Source organism: Mustela lutreola, chromosome 15, assembly GCF_030435805.1.
Source record: "Mustela lutreola isolate mMusLut2 chromosome 15, mMusLut2.pri, whole genome shotgun sequence".
NCBI classification, from domain to species: Eukaryota; Metazoa; Chordata; class Mammalia; order Carnivora; family Mustelidae; genus Mustela; species Mustela lutreola.
Window position 1 is genome coordinate 48,650,928 of NC_081304.1, and position 22,512 is coordinate 48,673,439.

The 22,512-nt window shown below is 49.9% G+C and overlaps 2 protein-coding genes across 2 annotated transcripts in view; one reads left to right on the forward strand and one right to left on the reverse strand.

Annotated features, from left to right (window-relative positions):
* Positions 1-72: 72 nt before the first annotated feature.
* ATPAF2 (ATP synthase mitochondrial F1 complex assembly factor 2) lies at positions 73-18,664 on the forward strand. Its single transcript, XM_059150509.1, has 8 exons — positions 73-393; positions 9,521-9,565; positions 9,832-9,977; positions 11,309-11,406; positions 12,723-12,803; positions 15,778-15,890; positions 16,395-16,510; positions 18,300-18,664. Exons 1-8 carry the CDS (start codon positions 261-263, stop codon positions 18,435-18,437), a joined length of 870 nt encoding a protein of 289 aa, XP_059006492.1. The 5' UTR covers positions 73-260; the 3' UTR covers positions 18,438-18,664.
* Positions 18,665-20,256: 1,592 nt separating this feature from the next.
* DRC3 (dynein regulatory complex subunit 3) overlaps positions 20,257-22,512 on the reverse strand; it is a 31,064-nt gene continuing 28,808 nt past the window's right edge. The window contains exons 12-13 of the mRNA XM_059150508.1: positions 20,926-21,057; positions 20,257-20,569 (exon numbers count right to left, since the gene is read on the reverse strand). Of these exons, the coding sequence (XP_059006491.1) occupies positions 20,456-20,569; positions 20,926-21,057 (246 nt within the window). The 3' untranslated portion in view covers positions 20,257-20,455. The remainder of the gene's footprint in view (positions 20,570-20,925; positions 21,058-22,512) is intronic.

Sequence of the window (22,512 nt, forward strand, 5' to 3'; positions counted from 1 at the left end):
TTCCCGAGGCGCGGCGTGGAGGGGGCGGGGCGAGGTGCGTTTGTGATGCTGATTGACTGGGGGTGTGCCAGGAGGCGCGCAGGAGCGACGGCGCGCCGCTGGTGTCAAGCGGAAGATGGCGGCGTCCAGGGGAGGCTGAGGGCTCTGGGGAGGTTGTGAGAGGTTTCCGTACAACCGGAGCGTGCGGCTTTGGGAGTCCCTTCGCTCAGTTTCCTGCTCTCAGGTTTCCCGCCGGTTGTCCCCCCAGGCTCTCGGGCGCGATGTGGAGGAGCTGCCTCCGACTGCGGCACGCCGGGCGCCGCCTCCTGAACCGGCCCCGGGCTGCCCTCACCGCGTCCGCGGGGCGGGAGCCAAACCCACTGACCCCTGCTCGGGCCTACGCGCCCCCAACAGGTGAGGGAGGCCAGGGCACATTCTCTTTGGGGCTGGGCCCGAGACGGACTAAGGTGGGCTGAGGGATTCGGCTGTGTAGGGCGGGGTCATCGAGGCAGGGCTCAGGCTCCTGAGGTTACTCAGTTCAATGGGGTCCTGCTATGGATCGGGGAAAACAGGCGGCCAGGCGAGGGCACACATCGCGTCGCTGCGTGAGACAGTAGTTGCCATTAGGGACGTGCAGTTTTTCTCAAAGCTTATGGGTTTTTTTTTTTTTTCCAATAAGGAAAGCAAATAGCATTCTTGTTCTCAGACAGGGAAGTTCAGGTTCTTAGATAAGGACCACACCAAGGTCACAGAACAGACTCAGAAGTTTTTGGAGGGCGACGGTCAGTCTGATCTTTTTCTGTGTACCCATGGCTGGGCATCCTGGAACCGGGGCATTCAATGGGTATTCAGTCTTCCATCCTGGACAATTTCTCTGCAGGTTCCGTGGCCCTGGGTCCCACTGTCCTACCACAGTCCCTGCCGTTTCTTCTAAGGAGTTGACCCTGCTGCCTCCTTTCACTCTTGACTGATAAGGCCTAGAAGGTAGTAACACTCACTGATTCTGGGAAGAGGTTTTAGGGTAAGAGTGGGAATGGTTCCCTTAAATGAGTGCAGATAGTAACACTCGTTAGTTCGTTTTTCTGTGCTGACAGCTGGAGGCATGGTGGTCTTCAAGGTAGGTGAGGTCCTACCTAATGATCACTGTCATTATAGTTCACTGCAGGTTATAATAGTCTGATTAAACAACAGTGAATGATACTCTGTGATAAGGGAAATACAAAGAAACTGTGACAACATAAAGAAGCACCTACTCTCATCTTGGGGATTTTGAGGGTCTGGAAAGGATCTTGGATGAAAGGACGTTTCAGCTGAGTCTTTTTAAAAAATATTTTATTTATTTATTTGACAGAGACATAGCAAGAGAGGGAATACAAGCAGGGCGTGTGCAAGAGGGAGAAGCAGGCTCCCCACTGAGCAGGGAGCCCGATGCAGGACCTGATCTCAGGACTCTGGGATCGTGACCTGAGCTGAAGGCAGACGCTCAGTGACTGAGCCACCCAGCCTCCCCTCAGCTGAGTCTTGACAGATAAGTTAGAGTTCAGTGGAGAAGAGGAGGAAGAGTGTGGAGTGGACAGAACAAGTTCAGAGGTGACAGTAGGGTGTGAGAGACCTTGCTGTGACATTATTTACTTCAGAAAATCTAGAACTCTACAGACAGTTTGACATTGTGGCAGAAGTACAGACCTGGGGTCTAATGCTGCCTGGAGGTACAGCGTGATCTTGGGCACTGGACTGCTTCCTTTGGGCCTCATTTTCCTCTGTGGGTTGAAGGACCAGGTTGCCTATGAGGGTCCTGTTAAGTTTCATAATTTTATATACATGGGGGAGAGAGCTGGATGCAGCAAGGAGCTGACATTTTCCCTGTGGCAATCCAAGTCGAAGGGCATGAAAGTGGGCCATGAAGAGCCAGTAAAGAGGGAGAAGGAAGGGCACTTGTGACACTGTGAGTTATAGGAAGAAATATACAGTTGATGGGGCGCCTGAGTGGCTCAGTGGGTTAAAGCCTCTGCCTTCAGCTCAGGTCATGATCTCAGGGTCCTGGGATCGAGCCCCGTATCAGGCTCTCTGCTTAGCTGGGAGCCTGCTTCCTCCTCTCTCTCTCTCTGCCTGCCTCTCTGCTGACTTGTGATCTCTGTCTGTCAAATAAACAAATAAAATCTTTAAAAAAAAAAAAAGAAGAAATATACAGTTGACTCTTCAAACAACATAAGGGTTGGAATACCACTACAACCCCCCACCATTGAAAAATCACATACAACTTTTGACTCCCCCAGAACTTAATTACTAAAACCTACTGTTGAACAGAAGCATTACGGATAGCATTCGAGTAACACACATTTTGTATGTTAGATGTTTTATTATTTATAATAGTAAATATATATATATAATATATTATATATATATATTATTTTATAATATATTATTTTATATTATATATATTTATTTTATATGTATTATATATATTATATATATATTTATATTATATGTATTATACATATAATATATATAATAATTACTATTTATTTATATTCTTAAAGTAAGCTAGATACAAGAAGATCTTATTTAGAAAATAAGAATAAATCATAAGGAAGAGATCAGGAGGAAGAGAAAATAACATTTACTGTACTGTAAAAAATCCAGGTTAAAGTGGACATGTCCAGTTCCAACCAACGTTGTTCAAGGGTCAACTGTCTCTTTTGGTCTCCCTTTAGTTCCTGGCACACATCTCTCTCTCTCTCTTTTTTTTTTTAAGATTTTTTTAAAAAAAGATTTTATTTATTTATTTGACAGAGACAAATATCACAAGTAGCAGAGAGGCAGAGAGAGGGAGGGGGAAGCAGGCTAGCCACCGAGCAGAGAGCCCGTTGCGGGGCTCGATCCCAGGACCCCGGGATCATGACGGAGCAGGAAGGCAGACACTTAACCGACAGCCTCCCAGGCGCCCCTTTTTAAAGATTTTATTTGTTTATTTATTTGTCAGAGAGAGAGAGAGAGCGTGCGCACAAGCAGGCAGACTGGCAGGCCAAGGCTGAGAGAAGCAGGCACCCTGCTGAGCAAGGAGCCAGATGTGGGACTTGATCCCAGGACCCTAGGATCGTGACCTGAGTCGAAGGCAGCAGCTTAACTGACTGAGCCAACCAGGCGTCTCCTGGCACACATCTCTTAAAACCCTTGTAATTTACTAAGCAATAAGAGCGATGGAAGAGGTTTTTATTATAATATTTGGTCTTTTGTCCTAAAATTGCTCCAGAGATATAAAGTTGAAAGCAGTATCTTATTCATAAGCCTCTTTCAACCACACCTGAGGTTATGTAAATGAGGTGGCTTTTGGAAAGCACCTAAGGATTGGGGCTGGTTGCCAGGGGAACCAACCACAAGATGAGAGGTTTGGTACTTTTAGGCCTAACCCCTGACCTCTGAGGAGGGTAGAAGGGCTGGAGAGATTGACTTGATTGCTTGTGGCCTGTGATTTAATCAATCATGCCTATATAATAAAGCCTCCATAAAAATCCCTGAACTTCGGGGTTCAGAGAGCTTCAGGGGTGGCAGACACTTGGAGATGCTGGAAGAGTAGCATGCTTTTCTCAAAGCTTGCTACTTCTCTCAGAGAAGGCACGGAAGCTCCACACCCTTTCCCCTATACCTTGCCCTGCACATCTCTTCATGTGGCTGATCCTGAGTTACATCCTTTTATAATGAGCTGGTAATCTAGTAAGTTAAGTATTTATCTGAGTTCTCTGAGCTGTTCTGGCAAATTCATCAAACCTGAGGAGGGGTTCTGAGAGCTTCTGATTTATAGCCAGCAGTTGGAAGCATAGGAGACCACCTGGGCTTGTGGTTGGCATCTGAAGAGAGCAGGAAATGCAGTTTTGTGGGACTGAGCCCTTAACTTGTGGCATCTGATGCTATCTCCAGGCAGATAGTGTCAGAACTTCACTGAATTGTAGGACACCAGCTGTTGGGTGGCAAATCCCCCAGAAGTTTGGAGCAGAGAGTGTCTGTGTGAATGCATAAAGGAAAATGAGTTTCCTTTACAACATCCTGAGAAGGTACAACATGGCCAAAGGGGACATGTGCAAAGTTCACTGAAATTGGCATAGGCAGAGCGTTCATTTGGATAAGTGGTGCCATTTCCTGTTACTATGGCATGCAATCTACCATCTCTGTTTCCTTTCTACTGCAGACTTTACTACTTTAGGCTCTTGGAAGTAGCTGGCACGTGGAAGGTAGTTAAACATGAAAGAGAAGAGGAAATAAGAATGAAGCCCAGTGGGAGAGAGGTACATGAAACCAGGCCTGTGAGTGCACTGCAAAGACACTACCACTGAGATTCTGTGAGTCTTGGGAATGGTGGAATATTAAACCCAAGTGGGGGCCTTCTCCATGAAGACTCTGGCAGGCAGCTTGAACTTGGCTCCTTAGGAATGGCCATGCCAGTGAAGGTTGTCAGAAGAGGAGGGGTTTGGGAAAGGGTTGCTGGGGTGTTAGAGGAGATTTTGCAGCAAGGAGGCCTGTTGGAGGGTATATGGTGGTCCAGCTCTGTACCAGTTGTCAGAGATCCATCAGCTGGTTTAGAGGAGAAGGTGTTTGGAGAGGCTGTATGTCTGGCTGAGTGCAACACCCAGTGAAGCCAAGGCTGGAAGTCTTGTCTCTGTTTTCACATTGTCACCTGGACAAGTCATTTGGCTTCTCAGAGTCTCTACTGCCTCAGAGGCATTACTTGGCCTGTCTTCATAGAGTGATTGTGTTGCGTTGAGGGAAATTCTGTAGGGTGGCAAACCCCCCAGGTGTTTGGAGGGGTTTTTCAAATAAAGTTTTATTGGAACACAGCCATGCCCATTCATTTTCATGTCATCTCAGGCTACTTTAACTATTGAGTATAGTAGTTGCCCAGTAATGTTATGTTATGTTATGTTATGGCCTGCCAAGCCTAAAATATTTACTCTGGCTCTTCATGGAAAAAGTTGGCCAACCCCTCCTCAGGATGGGTAGAACAACTTGGGAAAAAAAACTGTGCTTAGCCATTTAGCTCATTTATATTAATTGCTGGGGCAGATGCATTTGCCCCAAATAGTTTTTTAACAGCTTCATTGAGATTCAGTTCACTTATAGCTTACTCATTTAAAACATATAATTCAGTGGTTTTTAGTATATTCACAGAGTTGTACAACTGTCACCATAATTCTAGAACACTTTTATCACCCCAAAAGCACCCCTGTACCGTTTAGCTATCATCGTTCCTCCCTGCAGGCCCTGGACAACCACTATTTTACATTCTGTCTCTATAGATTTCCCTAGTTCAGATGTTTCATAAATGGAATTGGTCCTTTCTGGCTGGCTTTCTTACAATGATTTTGGCGAGGTTTATCCAATCGTAGTGTGTATCAGTACTCCATTGTTTTTCATAGCTGAGTGATATGCCATCATATCGCCATATGACATCTTATTTATCCATTCATCCACTGATGAACATTTGGATCGATTCCCTCTTTTGGCTATTCTTTTTTTTTTTTTTTTTAAGATTTTGTTTATTTACTTGACAGACAGAGATCACAAATAGGCAGAGAGGCAGGTGGGGGCACGGGGAACTGGGCTCCCTGCTGAGCATAGGGCCTGATGCCGAGCTTGATCCCAGGACCCTGGGATCATGACCCAAGCCAAAGGCAGAGGCTTTAATCCACTGAGCACCCAGGCGCCCCTCTTTTGGCTATTCTGAATGCTGCCATAAACATTTGTGTACAAGTTTTTATGTGGGCATGTTTTTTTTTTTATTTGTGGTGTTTTGGGTTGCATATGTTTTCATTTCTCATAGATCCATAATTGCTGGTCACTTGGTAACTGACTTTCTGAGGAACTGCCACACTTTCCCAGGGTTTAACTGGCATGCTCTTCCAGTTTGCATTTCCACCAGCAGTGTATGAAGGTCCCAATTTGTCCACATCCTTGCCAGCACTAGTTATCTGGGTTTTTTAATATTATATTATTACAGCCATCCCAGTGGGTGTGAAGTTTCTCCTGGTTTTGTTTTGATTTCCCTGATGATTATGACATCCAGCACATCTTTTCATGTGCTTATTTTATATATTTTCTTTGAAGAAATCTCTGTTCAGATTCCTTAAACAGTTTTTAATTGGGTGTCCTCTTATCGTTGGGTTGTGAGAGTTCTTAAAATGAAGAATTTTGATCCTTGAAAACAGTTGGAGCCGCCCTAGGATTATGGATGGAGGGATGCCCTAAATCAAATGTAGCTTTAAGGCTTAAGGCCCACCAGATGGCACTGTTTAAAAAGATAAAGGTGTTGAGACTGTTTGGAGAGGGCACTTCCTCTGTTCTTGGTGCACTGTGGGAGTCGTAGTTCTGAGGCTTTCAGTCTTTCCAAAGCAAAGGCCAGGCGAAAATTGAGGCTGGCACAAAGATCACTTGCTGGTCTGTGAAGCCTGGGACGGGAGGAGGACCAGGTTTTTTGAGTTGTTTTCTGCTTCTCTGCTTAAATAGCCTGTTTTCTTGGGGCCAGCTTTTAACATTCAGCACTTTTTCATGTACGTGTTTCTTTGTGTCTTCGTAGTCCACACCTAAAAGGCACCGAGTGTGTTTTTGCCACTGAAACAGATGTTCTATAAATGGGCTGATTCATACTGAGAATAGACCTGAGTTCTGTGTGAGCCCACAAGGCTAGTCTGTTGATTTCATCTTTTAAAAGATGAGGTTCCTGTTGCTGTCAGCTCATCCCATGTTCACTGAGAACATGGGTGTTTCAGGGTTCCTGGTCTCATGATTTATCTTACATGACCCAAGGCCTTTGAGGGCCCAGGTGAAGAACGTTGTTGGGAGCCATGGATTCCACCAAATGAATTTTCCAGATCCTGGCCTTGTTTGCCTCTGTGAGTCCCTAACGCGTCCCATACTGTGACCTACCCAGCCCCTCCCCCAGATTTGGCCCCACCCCCCTCCCTGGGCATCTCTACCCATCTTCTGCAGGGTAACGACAGTCTTGTCCTCCCGACGGTGCTTTTAGTTCTCCAAACTCTCTTACTCTCGTGAGGCTAAGGACCTTTGTGAAAGCTGTTTCTTCTGCTAGAAATGCCTTCCACACACACATCCCTCCAAGAAACAAATCCATCCAGGCAGATTGGCTAACTCCTGCCTCTCCATCTGGTCTCAGATGAAATCTGAGCGCTTGGAGGTCTTCCTTTAGCCCATGGTGAGATCAGGCTTTCCTGCCTGCTGTGTGTTTCCAGTGATCCTCGGGACTTTGGCCGTCAGTGACTTTATTGTTTGCCTGGTTTACCATTCGCTTCCCAGTAGACAGGAAGTGCCTTGAGGGCAAGGACGAGCTTTGGTTCCAATCCCCAGGACTTACCCCACTTCTGGAACGGGATCAGTACTCACTGAAGTTTGTTCCAAGGCCAGAGTTTGCACCTCCACTTATCCACTGCATTCAGCAGAGCACCTGTCTGAAACAGGCCCCATGGGGTGCCTGCCCTCTTCAGAGGCCCTATAGCCTTTGTGGCCCTTTTGCCTGGGGCTATCCTTTCTTTTCACAGGGTATACTGCTGTTTGAAGCAATTTTGGTTGACCCATCCTGGCCCTTCTTTCCTTTGCAATCCCTTCTGTTTTTTCCCTCTTAATCAGGCATAGAGGGGGGCCTGGCCAGGACAGAGGAACCAAGGGCTGACATGCAAAGCAGAGGGAAAAAAAAGACTTCCCTTGTGGGACACCTCAGTATCCCAGCCGCTTTAGGTTCTGCCCGTGCTATTAGTTTCTGCCCGGAATCTGGGTCTCTTGGGCCCATCTCCCAGGGCTGTGTCCAGCCGTATGCTAGAATGCTCTCCACTGGCACTTCCTGCCAAATGGGCAGATCCTTCCCCCAGCGGTGATGAGTCAGCTTCCACAGCTCTTCCGGCTTCCTGCCTGGTCTGGCTCTGGACACGTTGCCTAGCTAGGGCACTGGAGAACATACTGGATGTGGTCTGGGTGCCTCAGTCCAGGCTTCCAAGCCTATGCAAAGAGGCCTCCAGATTTGTGTCTCATCCACTATCTGAATGTGACCAGGTGGCACATGAGCTTGGGGCATGAACTTGGTGCATTCAAAAACACCATGATGTTGTGAACTTTCCGTTTCCGTGTCAAACTCGGGAGAGAATCACTATGACAATTTCATATAAAGGTGGCAAGTCATGTTATAATAATATAGTATCATCTTGGGGGCCAGATCCTATCACTTTTTTTTTTTTCCTTCTGAGCATTTACATAAAGATAGTGATTTTTAACGTTTTTATTGACAGATTCCATATACTTAGAATAGTACCTGGCATGTGGTAGACATGCAATTTTTTTTTTGTTGGAAAACAGTTGGGGCCTTTGTTGAGTAAAGCACAGCTGTGGAAATGCAATTTGGGGCCCTCTTTGGGGAAAGTATCAATGATCGAGCACGAGACTGATGAAAAAACTGATGTGCTGGGGAAAACGGAAAAAACACCATGTTTTCACTTCAGCATGGTTTTTGTTCTTTGGGTTTTTGGGTTTGTTTTTTTTCCCCAAAAGCATTAAAAACGAGTGAATCTCCTCCCCCTCCCCATGCTACATCAGTATTTCCAGCAAGTGACTTTAATCAAGGACCCAATGGCTCTTGGTACCCAGTGATTTTGTGACAGAACGAACAAGTGAGTGAGGCAAGGTTTTGTGTTGACCGCAAATGTCGCGGCCAGGTTATGGTTTTTAGCTTCCAAAATGTGACCTAGTTGTTCTTTATTAGTAAGAGGAGTCTGCGTAATTTCCTTAGGAGGCACGCTTAGTTTTAAGCCCTCCAAGTAGAAGAGGAGAGGTTTGTTTACATTTTCGTAGAAGGTTATATTCAAGGTATTTTCAGATCTCACAGGCCGTGTATTTCCCCCTTTCTTAAAGGAAATGTTTGGAGCTTCTATTGAATACACAGGCATGCTGGTTAATTGGGTTAATTAATTGGGTAGAGAGGATGAGAGATGCTCCTGGGATCTCTCCCCACTTCCTGTGTGCCACCCACGTGCACACACATGTCCACACTGGCTTTCCTCTCGTGCCTGTCTCAGAGGCATCATACTCTTCCTCAGAATAGGTCTCTGGCTTTATTGGACTCAGACACCATCTTTGGACTGGGGCACATTGTTCTGGCATGGGGGCTGTGCTGGTGGGGGTAGTGTGTGGTGGGGAGAGCCTGCCTAGAAATTAAAGCGGAAGGTGCTAGAAAAATCTGTCATGTCAGATAGTCTGCGGCTTCGAGATGCTTTGCGATCAGACTGTCCCTGGGCTCAGGGGCCAACAGGGGCCCGACCAGTGCGTCCTGTCCCTCCCTCATCCCTGCGGAGTAAATGCCCTCCTCCCCCCAGCTTTAATCAGGAGCCGTTGATTATGCTGTGTAGAGTAGGGCAGACCTTGAATAGTGATATGAAAATCAAGCCAATCAATCAGCATTAGCAGTAATGACACAAGCTGGTCTTGTCACTTCCTGAGCTGTCTCGATGTTATTTTAAATTGCCTTTTTGGAAAATCTCTTTTACAGAAAGGAAGAGGTTTTATCAGAATGTCAGCATCACACAGGGTGAAGGTGAGTGAAATTTTGACTGCCTCTTTTTCTTTCTTCTTTTTGTGTGTGTGTGTGTGTGTGTGTGTGTGAATGGGTAGCGACATTTTTCATCTAGCTGGTTTCAGCAGTGAGATTACCCTGCGTGCTTTTGTTGGGTAGGTTTCTGTAAGCCTTCCATGAAGGGACTCACGGTGTCTTTGTCCACACCGATTCAAGTAGCTAAATATAGCAGTGGTCACTCGATTCCACTTAACAATCCCTGAGAGGTTTTCATTTGATCTTTCAAGGTGGCTTTGAGATAAACCTGGACCACAGGAAGCTGAAAACTCCCCAAGCCAAGCTCTTTACTGTCCCCAGCGAGGCCCTGGCCATCGCGGTGGCCACTGAATGGGACTCCCAGCAGGACACCATCAAGTTCTACACCATGCACCTGGTAACAAGTTCCTGAACCTCTACCTCAATGCCCACGGCTGGCTTCCTAGGGTACCTGGCAAAAATCGAGACTCCTTTCCAAATTTGGATAAGGGCCTCGGGGATGAACCCCTGTCATACTCCCCTCCTTGGACATGCTGACCATTCCCTGCCCGACCCCCTGAGGTTCCCCTGCTCAGAACACTGTCCTGGGTGGCTGGTTCCTCCTCTGGTCTCAGGACAGGTGTCACCTTCCCTGGCTGCCCAGCTCTCTTATTTGCTGTCACGCCACCTGTTCATTTCTTTTGCCGACACATACGCAGTTGATAATTGTCCATTTGACGTTTGCACACTCAGCCTGTCTCTTCTGCTGCCTTGTGAGCCCAGAAGGGCAGGGCCACGTCTGTCTCACTAGCACATAGCCAGCCCCTCGCTTGAGGCTCAGTGGCACTCAGTATCGGTTGAGCACAGGAACACCTAGGGCCAGGGGCTGAGGTGAAACAGCTCCTCTTGGAGCGAGCCATCCATACACACATGGGTGGGTGTGGGCAGGCTGGAGCAGGAGCTGGCTAAACTCTTCGGGTAGGGGCTCTGCGGCTTCTAGACCGCCACCTTGGGTGAGCTACTGCGCCTTCTCAGCCCCGCGATCCCCATCTGTGAAAGGTGAGCACATTGGTCAGGACGGATGGTGTGACACTGGGAAGCCTTTGGCTTGATTCCTGCCATAGAGTGAGCACTCAGTCAACCCTGGGAGCAGTGCTGTCATCCTGGTCATTCCCATGCTCAGCCTTGACATTCAGACCCAGCCAGGCGTCCTCGGCATCTTCAGAGCCTGCTGCGGGGCTGGCCTGCTCCGTCGGGTGTCTGAGGAAATGCGGATGACATGGCCATAAACTAATTGTCTTAGTACTGAAGCAGCCTCGCTGGGAAAGTCACCCTGCTTCTGGTTTAGCTCATTTGTTCCGCTGACTTCCTTCGACTTCAGTACAACAACAGTACCTCCTCCAAAGGGTGTCTCGAGGGTTCAGTGAAATACAGCAGAGCCTGGGGGTGGAGAGCACAAGACCTGGGGGAGGCTCGTTACTCCTGGGTGACTGTGAGACTCCCCTGGATCCACGGGCTGTCATCGTGTTTGGAAGGGAGCCAAGCTGTCACAGGCGCTCCGTAGATAGGCTACAGCTCAGGTTGTGAAGATACTGGGGGTCGAGGGCTTCCTTTGGGCTCCATCACTCCCGGTGTGGCGCTGTCTGGGTTCTCCGTGTTGCCCTGGGTCGGAGGCAGTATCCATCTGGAGCACGGTGCCTTTGCCTGGGCCCCAGTGGTGGTGACAGGGCTTCTGGCCTCTTGCTTCAGACCACACTGTGCAACACATCTTTAGACAACCCTACCCAGCGAAACAAGGACCAGCTGATCCGTGCAGCTGTGAAGTTTCTGGACACCGACACTCTCTGGTAATTGACATTTAGACGGGCATTCCCCTGGGATTGAGCGGGTCCCCTGGGCCACTTGCCTCATTTGCCCAGACTGTTATCAGCGGAAAGAGAGGCATACCCTTTTCCTTTATCTCCCAGGGCAGGGAGGTGGTCTGCCTGACATCACCACTTAGCTGCCCCTCAGCTCCTCCTCAAGCTGTCACCTGGTCAGAGCACCAGGCGCTCCTCTCCTGCACCCTGGCAGCTGTCCCTGGGTCTGGGCCGGGGTTCGCTGGTAGCATATGCAGCTCTTGCAGATTCCAGGACCAAGGGGATCACTTGCCAGCCCCCAGCAGGGACCTCCAGTCCTGGACTTCCGCCCATCCTCACGGAGGCATCCTTGTCCTCACTTGTCCGCTTGGACACGGGGATGGTCAGTGGGTGATGTCAGGAGCTGGCTTCTTCCACTTCTGAATTCTCCCCTCGTGTCTAGGTTCTTTAGCTAACTGGTCAGTGGTGGTGAGGGGAAGTTCAAGAAGTGGTCGAGCAGCCCGAGTTTGTGGCCCAGATGTTCTAGAATCCTGAGCTGCCTCACGCCCCCCTCCTCCAGCTGCCCATTTTCCTGCATACTCATGATCTCTCTCCTTCCTGTTGCACCACCACACTGCGGCTTTCCACAATGCCTACTTGTCTTGCCATCCCCTGAGGCCTTACATGCAGCTCCCCGCAGCTGACTCCCACTTCTGAGTCTCTTGGTCAAAACAAGTGGCATAGCCTGGCACCAGGTGATGTGAGGCCCTGCTCCGGCAGCTGCATCGGGAGCCGCATGGGCTCACACCGTGCGCACAGGCAGTTTGTGGCCAAGGCACACAGTCCCTCGGAAGGGTTAGGGGATGTGGGGTGCAGTGACTGAGCTGGCACAGCACCTCGGATCAGGTGGGTGTGCATCTCGGGGTGCAGTATTAGTGTTTAGAATGGCATTGACCTAGGGCCGCAAGCCTTGGCCTGGGACATAGCGGGGCATTTAGAACAGTGGTTCTCACACAGGCCTGCAGTAGAATCCCCTGGACGACTTGGTAAAGCACAGGTGGCTGGTCTCACCCCCAGAGGTTCCGCTTTCCGTACAGGTGGGGTGCGACCTGGGACCTGGTCTTTGTAGCAAGTTCCCAGGGAATGCTCTGCCGCTGGCCCTGAGGCTACCCTCTGAGAACTGCTGCTTTAGAAAAGGACTTGTAGAGGGCAGGGGGGTTGAGGTGGGTTTTTTTGCTCTTGCCTTTTATGTTTTTCCATTTTCTGTCACTGAATGAAGGAATTATACTTTTTTATTAATGAAGGTGATTTTTGCAATGAATTAGCTATAGGGTGGAAGAGCCAGCGACGTTAGTTGAACTGCAGAAGAACGAGTGGGACCCAATCATAGAATGGGCCGAGAAGAGGTAAGATGTGCAGCCCTGCGCGGTTGGGCAGGCTGGTGGGGTTGGGGGTCTCGTTGGGCTGCTGAAGCCCTTAGCTAGATGACTTTCTGAGTTCAGAGCACCCATGGGATTCAACAGCTCCCGGATGCTGAGGGATAGGGCCGGCCCCCTTGGAAAAAAATGCTCCTCAAATGAGCATCAGTTACCGTGCACCCAATGCGCACTGTGTAGGGCTGGAGCCCCAGGCCTGCCACGATTGGCTGTGTGATCTGGGGCTGGTGACTTGAGCTTCCTCATGTGTGAGTGGACCTCCTCATCCCCACCCCTTAGCATGCTGTGAGGAGTAAACTAAGTGATGCCTAGCATCCTGCTAGGTAAAGGCCCAGATCTGGGGAGGATCATCTCTAGCATTGTCACAATTGCTGCACTATTAAACTGAGTCCCAGAACAGCATGTATGACGTGTACATACATGAGGCCAAGTCTGGTAACACTGATCTACAGACATCAGTCTCCTAGGAGTTGATGATACCCCATATTTTTCCTTAGCAGAAAGATTCTTCTGTACAAAATTGCACAGACTCTTGATGTGGTGGTGAAATAAATTCAATTTCATTTCATTCTAGGGGACTTTGGGAGGGCTGCTACCTTGATGCTACCTTGACCTCAGTATTTTGTAAGCTTACACGGAGTAGTGTTTGGCATAACATTTCTCAAAAAAGTGCTCTCTGCCTGTCTCATTTGTCCACGTTTCCCAGGTGCCCACAATGTGCCAGGTACCCTTGGGTTTTATAGTAAAAGGCACATCCGGTGCACTAAAGGAGCAAATAAAATGTAACGACAACAGTACGTGTAAGAGCTCTGAAGATACCGTGTCATTTCAGAGTCTAATGAAATATAACAATAGTGTAGGTGCCTGGAGATCTCTGCTCTGGGACAAAATTGTCCACTTTCTGTGGCACTCGAGATTCCCATCCTTAAGAGTTTACAGAACAGCTCGGCCATTTGCCGTGTTCCATTTGTACTATTAGACATTTCAGCAAGAATATTTCTAAACCAACGGGAAAAATGAGTTACACAGGAAAGAAAATTACAGAAATTGCCTTTAGTCTATTGCGTTTTTCCCGTCCTTTATATAGTTATTATTGTCCTTGAAAATGTGTCATTCTTGAAGCCAGCTCATGTCCCAGACCAAAAGCAAAGGCCTGTATGTAGTGGAGGCTTAATAAATAATTGAAAAAATGATTGGATAGTAGAGGACACACACAAAGATTATTGTAAGGAAAATGCAGGGTGCCTGGCTGGCTCAGTCAGTGGTGTGTGTGACTTTTGATCGTGGGGTTGTGGGTTCGAGCCCCATGTTGGGTGTAGAGATAAAAATAAAATCTTTATGGGGTGCCTGGGTGGCACAGTTGGTTGAGCATCTGCCTTTGGCTCAGGTCGTAATCCTGGGGTCCTGGGATCTAGCCCCCTGTCAGGCTCCCTCCTAGAAGGCCAGGGGGTGTCAGCTTCTCCCTCTCCCTCTGCCTCTCGCTCTCTCAGTCTCCCTCTCGCTCAAATAAATAAGTGAAATCTTAAAAAAAAATAAAATCTTTTAAAAAATACTGTTGTAAGGAAATCATTTTTAAGAGGGGGAGGGGCAGAGTATCTTTTTTTAAATTTAAATTTGATTAATTAACATAGAGTGTATTATTAGTTTCAGAGGTAGAGTTCGGTAATTCATCAGTCTTATATAACACCCAGTGCTCATTACATCACATGCCCTCCTTAATGTCCATCACCCAGTTACCACATCTCCTTACCCCTTCCCCTCCAGCAACCCTGTTTGTTTCCTATGATTGAGAGTATCTTATGGTTTGTTTCCCTCTCTGATTTGGTCTTATTTTTTCCTCCCTTCGCCTATGTTCCTCTGTTTCTTAAATTCCACATATGAGTCAGATCCTATGGTAATTGTCTTTCTCTGATTGACTTATTTCACTTGACATAACCCTCTAGTTCTATCCAGGTTGTTGCAAATGGCAAGATTTCATTTTTGATGGCTGCATAGTATTCTATTGTGTGTATATATATCGCATCTTCTTTTTTTTTTTTTTAAGATTTTATTTATTTATTTGACAGAGAGAGATCATAAGTAGGCAGAGAGGCAGGCAGAGAGAGAGGAGGAAGCAGGCTCCCGCTGAGCAGAGAGCCCGATGCGGGACTCGATCCCAGGACCCTGAGATCATGACCTGAGCCAAAGGCAGCGGCTCAACCCACTGAGCCACCCAGGCTCCCTATATATCACATCTTCTTTATCCATTCATCTGTCAATAGACATCTGAGCTCTTCCCATAGTTTGGCTATTGTGGACATTGCTGCTATAAATATTCGGGTGCACATGCCCCCTCGGATCACTACATTTATATCTTTGGGGTAAATACCCAGTAGTGTGATTGCTGGGTGGTAGGGTAGCTCTATTTTCAACTTTTTGAGGAACCTCCATATGGTTTTCCATAGTGGCTGCACCAGCTTGCATTCCCACCAGCAGTATAGGAGGGTCTCCCTTTCTCTGCATCCTCTCCAACAGGAGAGAGAAGCTTAAGCAGGGCTTGATCTCACAACCCTGACATCATGACTTGGGTCGAAATCAAGTCAGACACTTAACCAACTGAACCACCCAGGGGCCCCAGAAAAATGATTTTTTAAAGAAATCTTCTATGTTCTCAAATACGAAAAATTTTCTTAAAGGGTTTAAAGAACAGATACTCTGTGGTTTTGATGGAGATTCTAGGCAAATGAGTTAGAATTTCAGGCAGCTGCATGGACTTTGGCTCTGCTCTGGGGCGACGGGAAATTATTAGGTCAGGAGGCCACTGACCTCAGTGGCAGCTGCTCCCAGAACCCCTAAGACTAGCCATCACGGGGCAAGTGCGTGCTCAGCAGTTGAGTACTTTGCTTCCGGGTCAGAGCTAGGCCACATGGCACCATTGGTACATGCCGAAGCCTTTTCCTTTCAGATACGATGTGGAGATCAACTCTTCCACCAACATAATGGGGCCCAGCATCCCGGCCAGGACTCGGGAAGTGCTCGTCAGCCACCTGGCATCTTACAACATGTGGGCTTTACAAGGTATGCATGCTGTTTCCCGTGGGCCTGGGAGGCAGCATGATGGGCACGGGCATCCCAGGAGCACTCGAGGGGCTGGTTCTGATGCTGTCTAACCCGTCTATTCAGTCCCAGGAAGATAGCAGGATCCCACCCCTGTAGGAGATAGCTGGCTCTCCCTTCTTCTTCAAGTCTTACTGGCCTGGCTCAAGTCACATGCCCATCTCCCCACCAGTCCCTGGACCAGGGGCTGGAGTCCTCCAACAGGCCCGGGTCAGATCAGGTGCCCCACCCCGGGCAGGAGCAGAAGAGGGATCACACCCCCAGTGGAAATCGGAATGCTCTTCGAGAAGAATGGGGAATGGATACAGAGCCGGCCAGAAAGCGCACGTCCCCTGTGACCATCGTCCCCCACCTGGCACCTCTGTACCTCTCTAGGGCTGCAGGGGCTCTCGAAGAGTAGGTCTGGCAACTACCCTGGCTTGGGGTGGGGTGCCCTGGATCCTGATCTGGCTTGTGTCCCTGCAGGGATTGAATTTGTGGTGACCCAGCTCAAGTCCCTGGTGCTGACCTTGGCCCTAATGGACCTGCGCCTGACTGTGGAGCAGGCCGTGCTGCTGTCCCGCCTAGAGGAGGAGTACCAGGTGAGGAGCCACTGTGGCCCGAATCCTCGCCTCTCCCCAACGTGGTTCAGACTGAGGGCAGAAGTGGGGGGGGGTGAGGGGGGTGGGCTAGCTAGCCCGTCTAAAATGTTTTTGTGTAGATTTGGCTTCTCTTGACTCCAACACACTTCAGAAACCAAAACTCAGGGCTCGTTAAAGTATCATCAAGAAGCAGTGATGGAACAGAATGGTAGTAAGCGCCACCGTGTTCTGACGTGCTTAGCTCTGCCCTTATCGCCTCACTGCTTCTGAACAGCCAGGCCAGGTGGAGGCTGTTGTTATCCCCATTTTACGCAGGGGGAAACTGAGGCATGGGGTTGCAGCCCTGGCAAATGCTGGAGCCAGGGTTTAGAGCCAGGTCTAGGCGACTCCAGACCAAGGCGGTCACCGCACTCTGAGGTAGAGGTTCAGGGGTAGCTCCGGATCGTCTGAACACCTGCACGGTGGGCGCTGCCAGCTCAACGAGGAGCCATGTGCACACTCTCACAGAAGCTACGCGAAGCTTCGGCGCCCTGGCTCACACTGTGGGTCATGTTGCTGGCAGAGCACACATTGGGGGGCCGCTGTTTCTACACAAGTTTTCATTTAGTGGGTTTGAAATTAATACGGTTTTGGTACACTGTCATTTGCATTTTTTAACTCTGAGAATTATGGCGTTCTCTGCAGTCTTTTTACTGTTTTTTTTTCTCCAACCTCAGAAGGTTAATTGCTATTACAAATGGGCTCCTAGCATGATGAAAATCCTTTTGTAATGACATTATTTCCCAAGTCCGTCTAGTCATCTGTTCAGAAAAATGCCAGGGGAAAAAACTGTTTCTCTACCGCAAAAGAGGCTAGCTCGAAACAATGAAATGGGCAGGAGCAGGTTTGTTGGCGGCGGGGGGTGAGGGCTATGGGAGGCAGGGAGCCAGGAAACCTGCTCTTCTGTCGGAGCTCAGTGTTTCTGTCCCGAGCCAGGCCCTCGTTCTCTGACCAAGGTTCGATCCACCACAAAACAGAGAACTTAACTGTTCCTCCAAGTATAAAATGCTCCTTCGATGACACATCAGTCACCCACATGGAGATGGTGGCTTGTGTAGCGTGGTAGATCCCGGGTGCCCGGACGGGCTGGGGCAGCTGGGCCTCTGGCCAGGGAGGGGCCAGCAGGGTCTGGCTGGAGTCCCGCTGACATCTGGAAAGCCACACCGTGAGTCTGGGGCTCATCCCTCCCGTCGCCGGAGCCCTGGGGAGAGACCCCGCAAGCCTGCTCCAGCTGCAGAGCCCCGTTTTCTGGAACACCACAGCTCCCCCCGGGGAGTCTGAACTGAAGCTGCCATGTGGTCTTGGTTGATTTATTTATCCCACCCACGTAGGGGGGTGGGCACTGCAGCCCGGCCTGGTGAGGCAGCTTGCAGAAGGTGACATTTTGCAGGCAGCCTCACCCCAGCCTCGTGGGAGGACAGCATGCACGTGGCATCCCCTCCAGGAAGATGTATGTGTGGTTTGGGGCCGGGCCCACCAGGCGGTTTGGGTGCTCACAGGCCCTGGGCCTGGACTGTTGCCCCCCCCACCAAGCTTTCTGCGCCCCATCGGCCTGGGTGCCTGCTTTGCCCGCCCGAAGGTTCTACCCTGTTGCCTCCCCTGAGTGGGGCTCGTGTTTTGGCAAGGTTGGGCCCCAGTCCCCCTGCCCCGCCCCACTCCAAGCCCGGCTCTGGGGATGGGATGCGACTGTGGCCGGGAGGTGCTTGGGCACCTGGCAGCCACCCAGCGGCCTATCTTGTCCTCCGGTCAGATCCAGAAGTGGGGCAACATCGAGTGGGCGCACGACTACGAGCTGCAGGAGCTGCGGGCGCGCACGGCCGCCGGCACCCTCTTCGTCCACCTCTGCTCCGAGAGCACCACAGTGAAGCACAAGCTCTTGCAGCAGTGAGCCCAGTCCCACGGGGCCCCCGGCGTTGGTGTCGCTCTGCCATGCTCCCTCGGGACCCAGAGTGGCTGCGGAGGTTGGCTCGAGTCCAGGGCCCACGTGCTTGCCCCTGCCGGCAGAAGCGAGTGAGCCGGACAAGCGGACAAGCATACAAGCGGCTTTCTCTCCAGCGGGTTTTTGTTGTTTATTTTTTTAAGCTTGTTTTATTAAATACCTCTCTGTCCCGGAAATGCATGGAGGCCCGTTTTCGTTTGCGCCTTTCCTCTCCTCCATTCCTCTTGCCATGTCTAGGCTTTACCAAGGTCAAACGGCTTCCCTCCCACAGCCGGTCCTGCTCTCAGCTACCCTTGGCCGGGAGCCTCACACAGCTCTGTGCGGCCCTCAGCCTGAAGACTTTCCTCCCCTGGTTTTTTAATCAAGCAGTCTTTCAAAAGTGAGTCCTTTTTGTCCTACGCTGGTTATTTCTATTTCTACTATTTTAGAAGAAAGCATTGACTCTTGAAAATAGAAAGTACAGGGGAGCACCTGGGTGGCTCAGTTGGTTGGTTAAGTGTCTGCCTTCGGCTCAGGTCATGATCCCAGCATCCTGGGATCGAGCTCCTCATCCGGCTCCCTGCTCAGTGAGAAGCCTGCTTCTCCCTCTCCCACTCCCCCTGCCTGTGTTCCTTCTCTTGCTGTGTCTCTGTCAAATAAATAAATAAAATATTTAAAAAAAAATAGAAAGTATGCATTGTTTATAGGTTAAAAGCCTGGGCAGGCAGGGCAAGGCCGCCTGCCTTGTAGGTGTCCTGCTCAGGAAGCCCCGAGTGTCCTCCCAACGTGACCACTCGCCCCAGCCTGGGTGGCCATTGTGGTCTCCTGGGGCCCATGCCAGACATTTGCTTCTCCACACTTGGAGGTTCTCTCCCTGAAGCCCTGAATGTTCAGATGGCGTACTGTCACCTCCCACTTCACAGATGGAACTGAGGCTTCAGAGGTGACATGGGAGGCCCCGCCTGTGCTCTTAACCTCCAGAGGGTTGTCTGTGCCCTGTGGCCAACCTTAGAGACACAGGGAGCCATGGCCTCTGCCTTGGCGGGCCAGCCCAGGTCCCACGGCTATGCTGGAGCTCCAGTCTCCCCTGTGTCCCTCCTCAGCATGCGGAGGAGAGAAGGGCTCGGTCTACGTCAGCTGCCTCCATCTCCTGCTAGAGGCCTGCCTGGGCGAATCAGCAGAGACGGTGGGCACACAGCCGACACGAGGCTCTAGCCCACTGGCAGCCTCCTTGGAAGTCTCAGTAGACCAGTCAGCTATAAGGCCAACTGATTATCTTAGACATTTTCTTCTGCACATACGTGATTAGGAGTTCTGGTGGGGGTTTTTTTTGGTGGTATTTATTTATTTATTTATTTAAAAGATTTTACTTATTTACTTGACAGAGATCCCAAGTAGGCAGAGAGGCTCGCAGAGGAAGCAGGCTCCCTGCTGAACAGAGAGCCCGATGTGAGGCTCCATCCCAGGACCCCAGGACCATGACCTGAGCCAAAGGCAGAGGCTTTAACCCACTGAGTCACCCAGGCGCCCCTGTTGCTGTTTTTAAAAGAATTCAGAAAAGATGGGAGCACCTGGGTGGCTCACTTGGTTAAGCAACCAACTCTTGGTTGTAGCTCAGGTCATGTCTTGGGGTCGTGAGTTCGAAGCCCGCATTGGGCTCTGTGCTCAGTGGGCGGGGTGGGAGTTTCTGTTTCTCTGCCTTTCCCTATGCTCTTCCCCCCCAGCTCATGCTCTGTCTCTCTGAAATCACTACGTAAATCTTAAAAAAAAAAAAAAAAAAAAAAAAGAATAGAGAAAAGATGACGTGGTCCTTTATTTTTCTCTACATTTGCAAGTTTTCCCAGGAAGCGGGGGGAAAAATGGTGCTGGGGGAGGGGCTGTGGGTTGAGAGACTCCCAGTAACGCCTGCGAGATGGTCAGGGATGTGCATGGCGTGTGGGCGCCGCGAGGGCCTGCGGCTGGGTTCCGAGGGACAGTGTGGGTGTGGCCTAATCTATGACATCACCACATTCCAGGTTGTCCAGCTCGTTCTGTATGTGGTCGATGTACTGATTGATCTCCTTCACCCGCCTGCGGTTCCTCATGATCTCATTCTTGTGGATCTAGGGCGGGAAGCCAAGCCCAGTCCTTAAGTCATAGAATTTGCTGATACTCTTTCCCTAAGTACAGTCTGGGGAAAAAGAAGTGTTCTTTGAAATCTGCACAGTTGCATACCTCGTTTACTTTAAAGTCTCTCCATTCTGCTCATCTCTGCTTTGAGGCAGGAGTTAGGGTGGGTTGGCGTGTGGGTTCTAGAGTCTGTCTTCAGTACGGAATTCTACCATCCTTAATTTGACTGTATTTCGTGTTGCCCAGAGTATATGCTCCCAGGGGAAGATGGCTACTTTCTCTCCGCTTATAGCTGGAGAAACGGATGCAGCCTCCTAGACCCTTCTAGACCAGGGTACCACCCACTCACCGTGTCCACTAAGTGTGCACACCAAGAGTTGGTCTTGGTCACCAGCTCGTCTTCTCGATTGTCGATCTTTAGGAGATGGATGTCATGTGACGCCCCAACAGCATTAACAATGGTGTCTTTGTCGACAAAAAGCTGGTGAGGAAGAAAGATCAAATGAGCGTTCGTGTCGTGTTCTTTGCCCTTGGGTACGCGGTCAGAGCTGAGGAGAAAGGGAACCAGCCAAGCGTCCCCTGGCTGGTGGAGGCAGCTGCCCGGCGGCCAGGGCAGCACCACCTTTGTGTCCTTCTTACAGCTCATCTTCCAAGGACACCTCCTCCCAGACCCCAGCTGTGACAAGCGCTATGGGAGGGGGCCCACCAAGGCACTGACTTTGACTGAGTACCAGACTAGTTGGGAATGTGTTTCCTTCAGGGAGGATGCGGTGGGGTGTTCAGAGGTGAGCTCTGTCTGCTCCCACAGTGGTTCTCTCTTGCTGCCGGCCAGGTGGGAAGCGTGAGGCTGGCTGAGGGTCTCGGGTCTCCTCTGAGGACAGAAGGCCCTGTGTATCCGTGGCTGCTCGCCCCGCCTTGTCTCTCCATCGCCCCTCACGTTAACCCACTTGCACTCGGATTATACTTGGGGTCTCCTGCCTTCTTGTTCCTGACTTTTTTTGCCTTGTAAAAAGTTGCTGAGAATGCCCACCCTCTACCAGGCCTGGCGGGCTGGTTCTAGTTGTCTATACTATGGCTGTCAGGTAGCTGGGACAGTTGGAAATCAAGTGGAATCATTTCCCAGAACAGGGCAAGGCTGCCGGAGCACTTAGCAAGTGTGCTTATGCTTTTGAGGAAAGGCAAAGGACATGACTGTTCTCTGTTGTTGAGAGGACTGTAGATAAATACTTGGTTTTTTCCTTTAATATAGTAGTGGTTCACTTAATAGTCTCTAAAATATGTTCTGTGCGATCTTGAGATACTAATATATCTGCAAAAAAAAAAAAAAAAACCCAAAAATGTTTTCTTTGGGCTAAATACATTTGGGGAAGCCTAAGCCCCTTTTGAATTTTACAGGCCACAAACCAGAGAAGGCTCTGGAAACTAGAAATTCTTTTAACTTTCTCTCTCTTGATTTGCCAGTTTCTATGGCCACAGCCTTCTTTTCAGAGAAATGGCTATGAGTACCATGTGGGGTGATGGGTTTCCACAGAACTTCTTGCAGGGAAGGCAGGCTGGCTGACGCAGCTGATGGTAGCACAGCGTGGGAGAAATGGCAAGAAGTCATGGAGATCTTCCTGTGTGCAAGAGGGGCCAGGCCAGAGTCTGGGAAGGGCTCTAAGGTGTGTACAACCTGCCTGCCCCTGAGCTTCAGGCTTGGAGGTGAAGACACACCCCTTAAGACGCATTTGTTTCAAAGCAACTTCTTGCAGGCGGAGGGAGGAGACACGACTTTTATCACTTGAGCACAGTGTCTGGGGAATCACAGGTTCTCTCTGTGGCCTGGGGCTGAGTGGGGGCCCTGCCACTGCTGCTGGATGCTCACATGGATGCTCAGAGCATCCCGGGAGCAAGTCTGACCTCCTTGGCCCTCTGCATGTGGCAGCAGCTTGTCACA

Bases quoted from the DNA above. Each gene is read 5' to 3' on its own strand.
- ATPAF2 (XM_059150509.1), top strand. From the start codon at position 261: ATGTGGAGGAGCTGCCTCCGACTGCGGCACGCCGGGCGCCGCCTCCTG. The intron at 394-9,520 runs GTGAGGGAGGCC...TCTCTTTTACAG, and splicing joins GGCCTACGCGCCCCCAACAG to AAAGGAAGAGGTTTTATCAG. The intron at 16,511-18,299 runs GTGAGGAGCCAC...TCCTCCGGTCAG, and splicing joins GCCTAGAGGAGGAGTACCAG to ATCCAGAAGTGGGGCAACAT.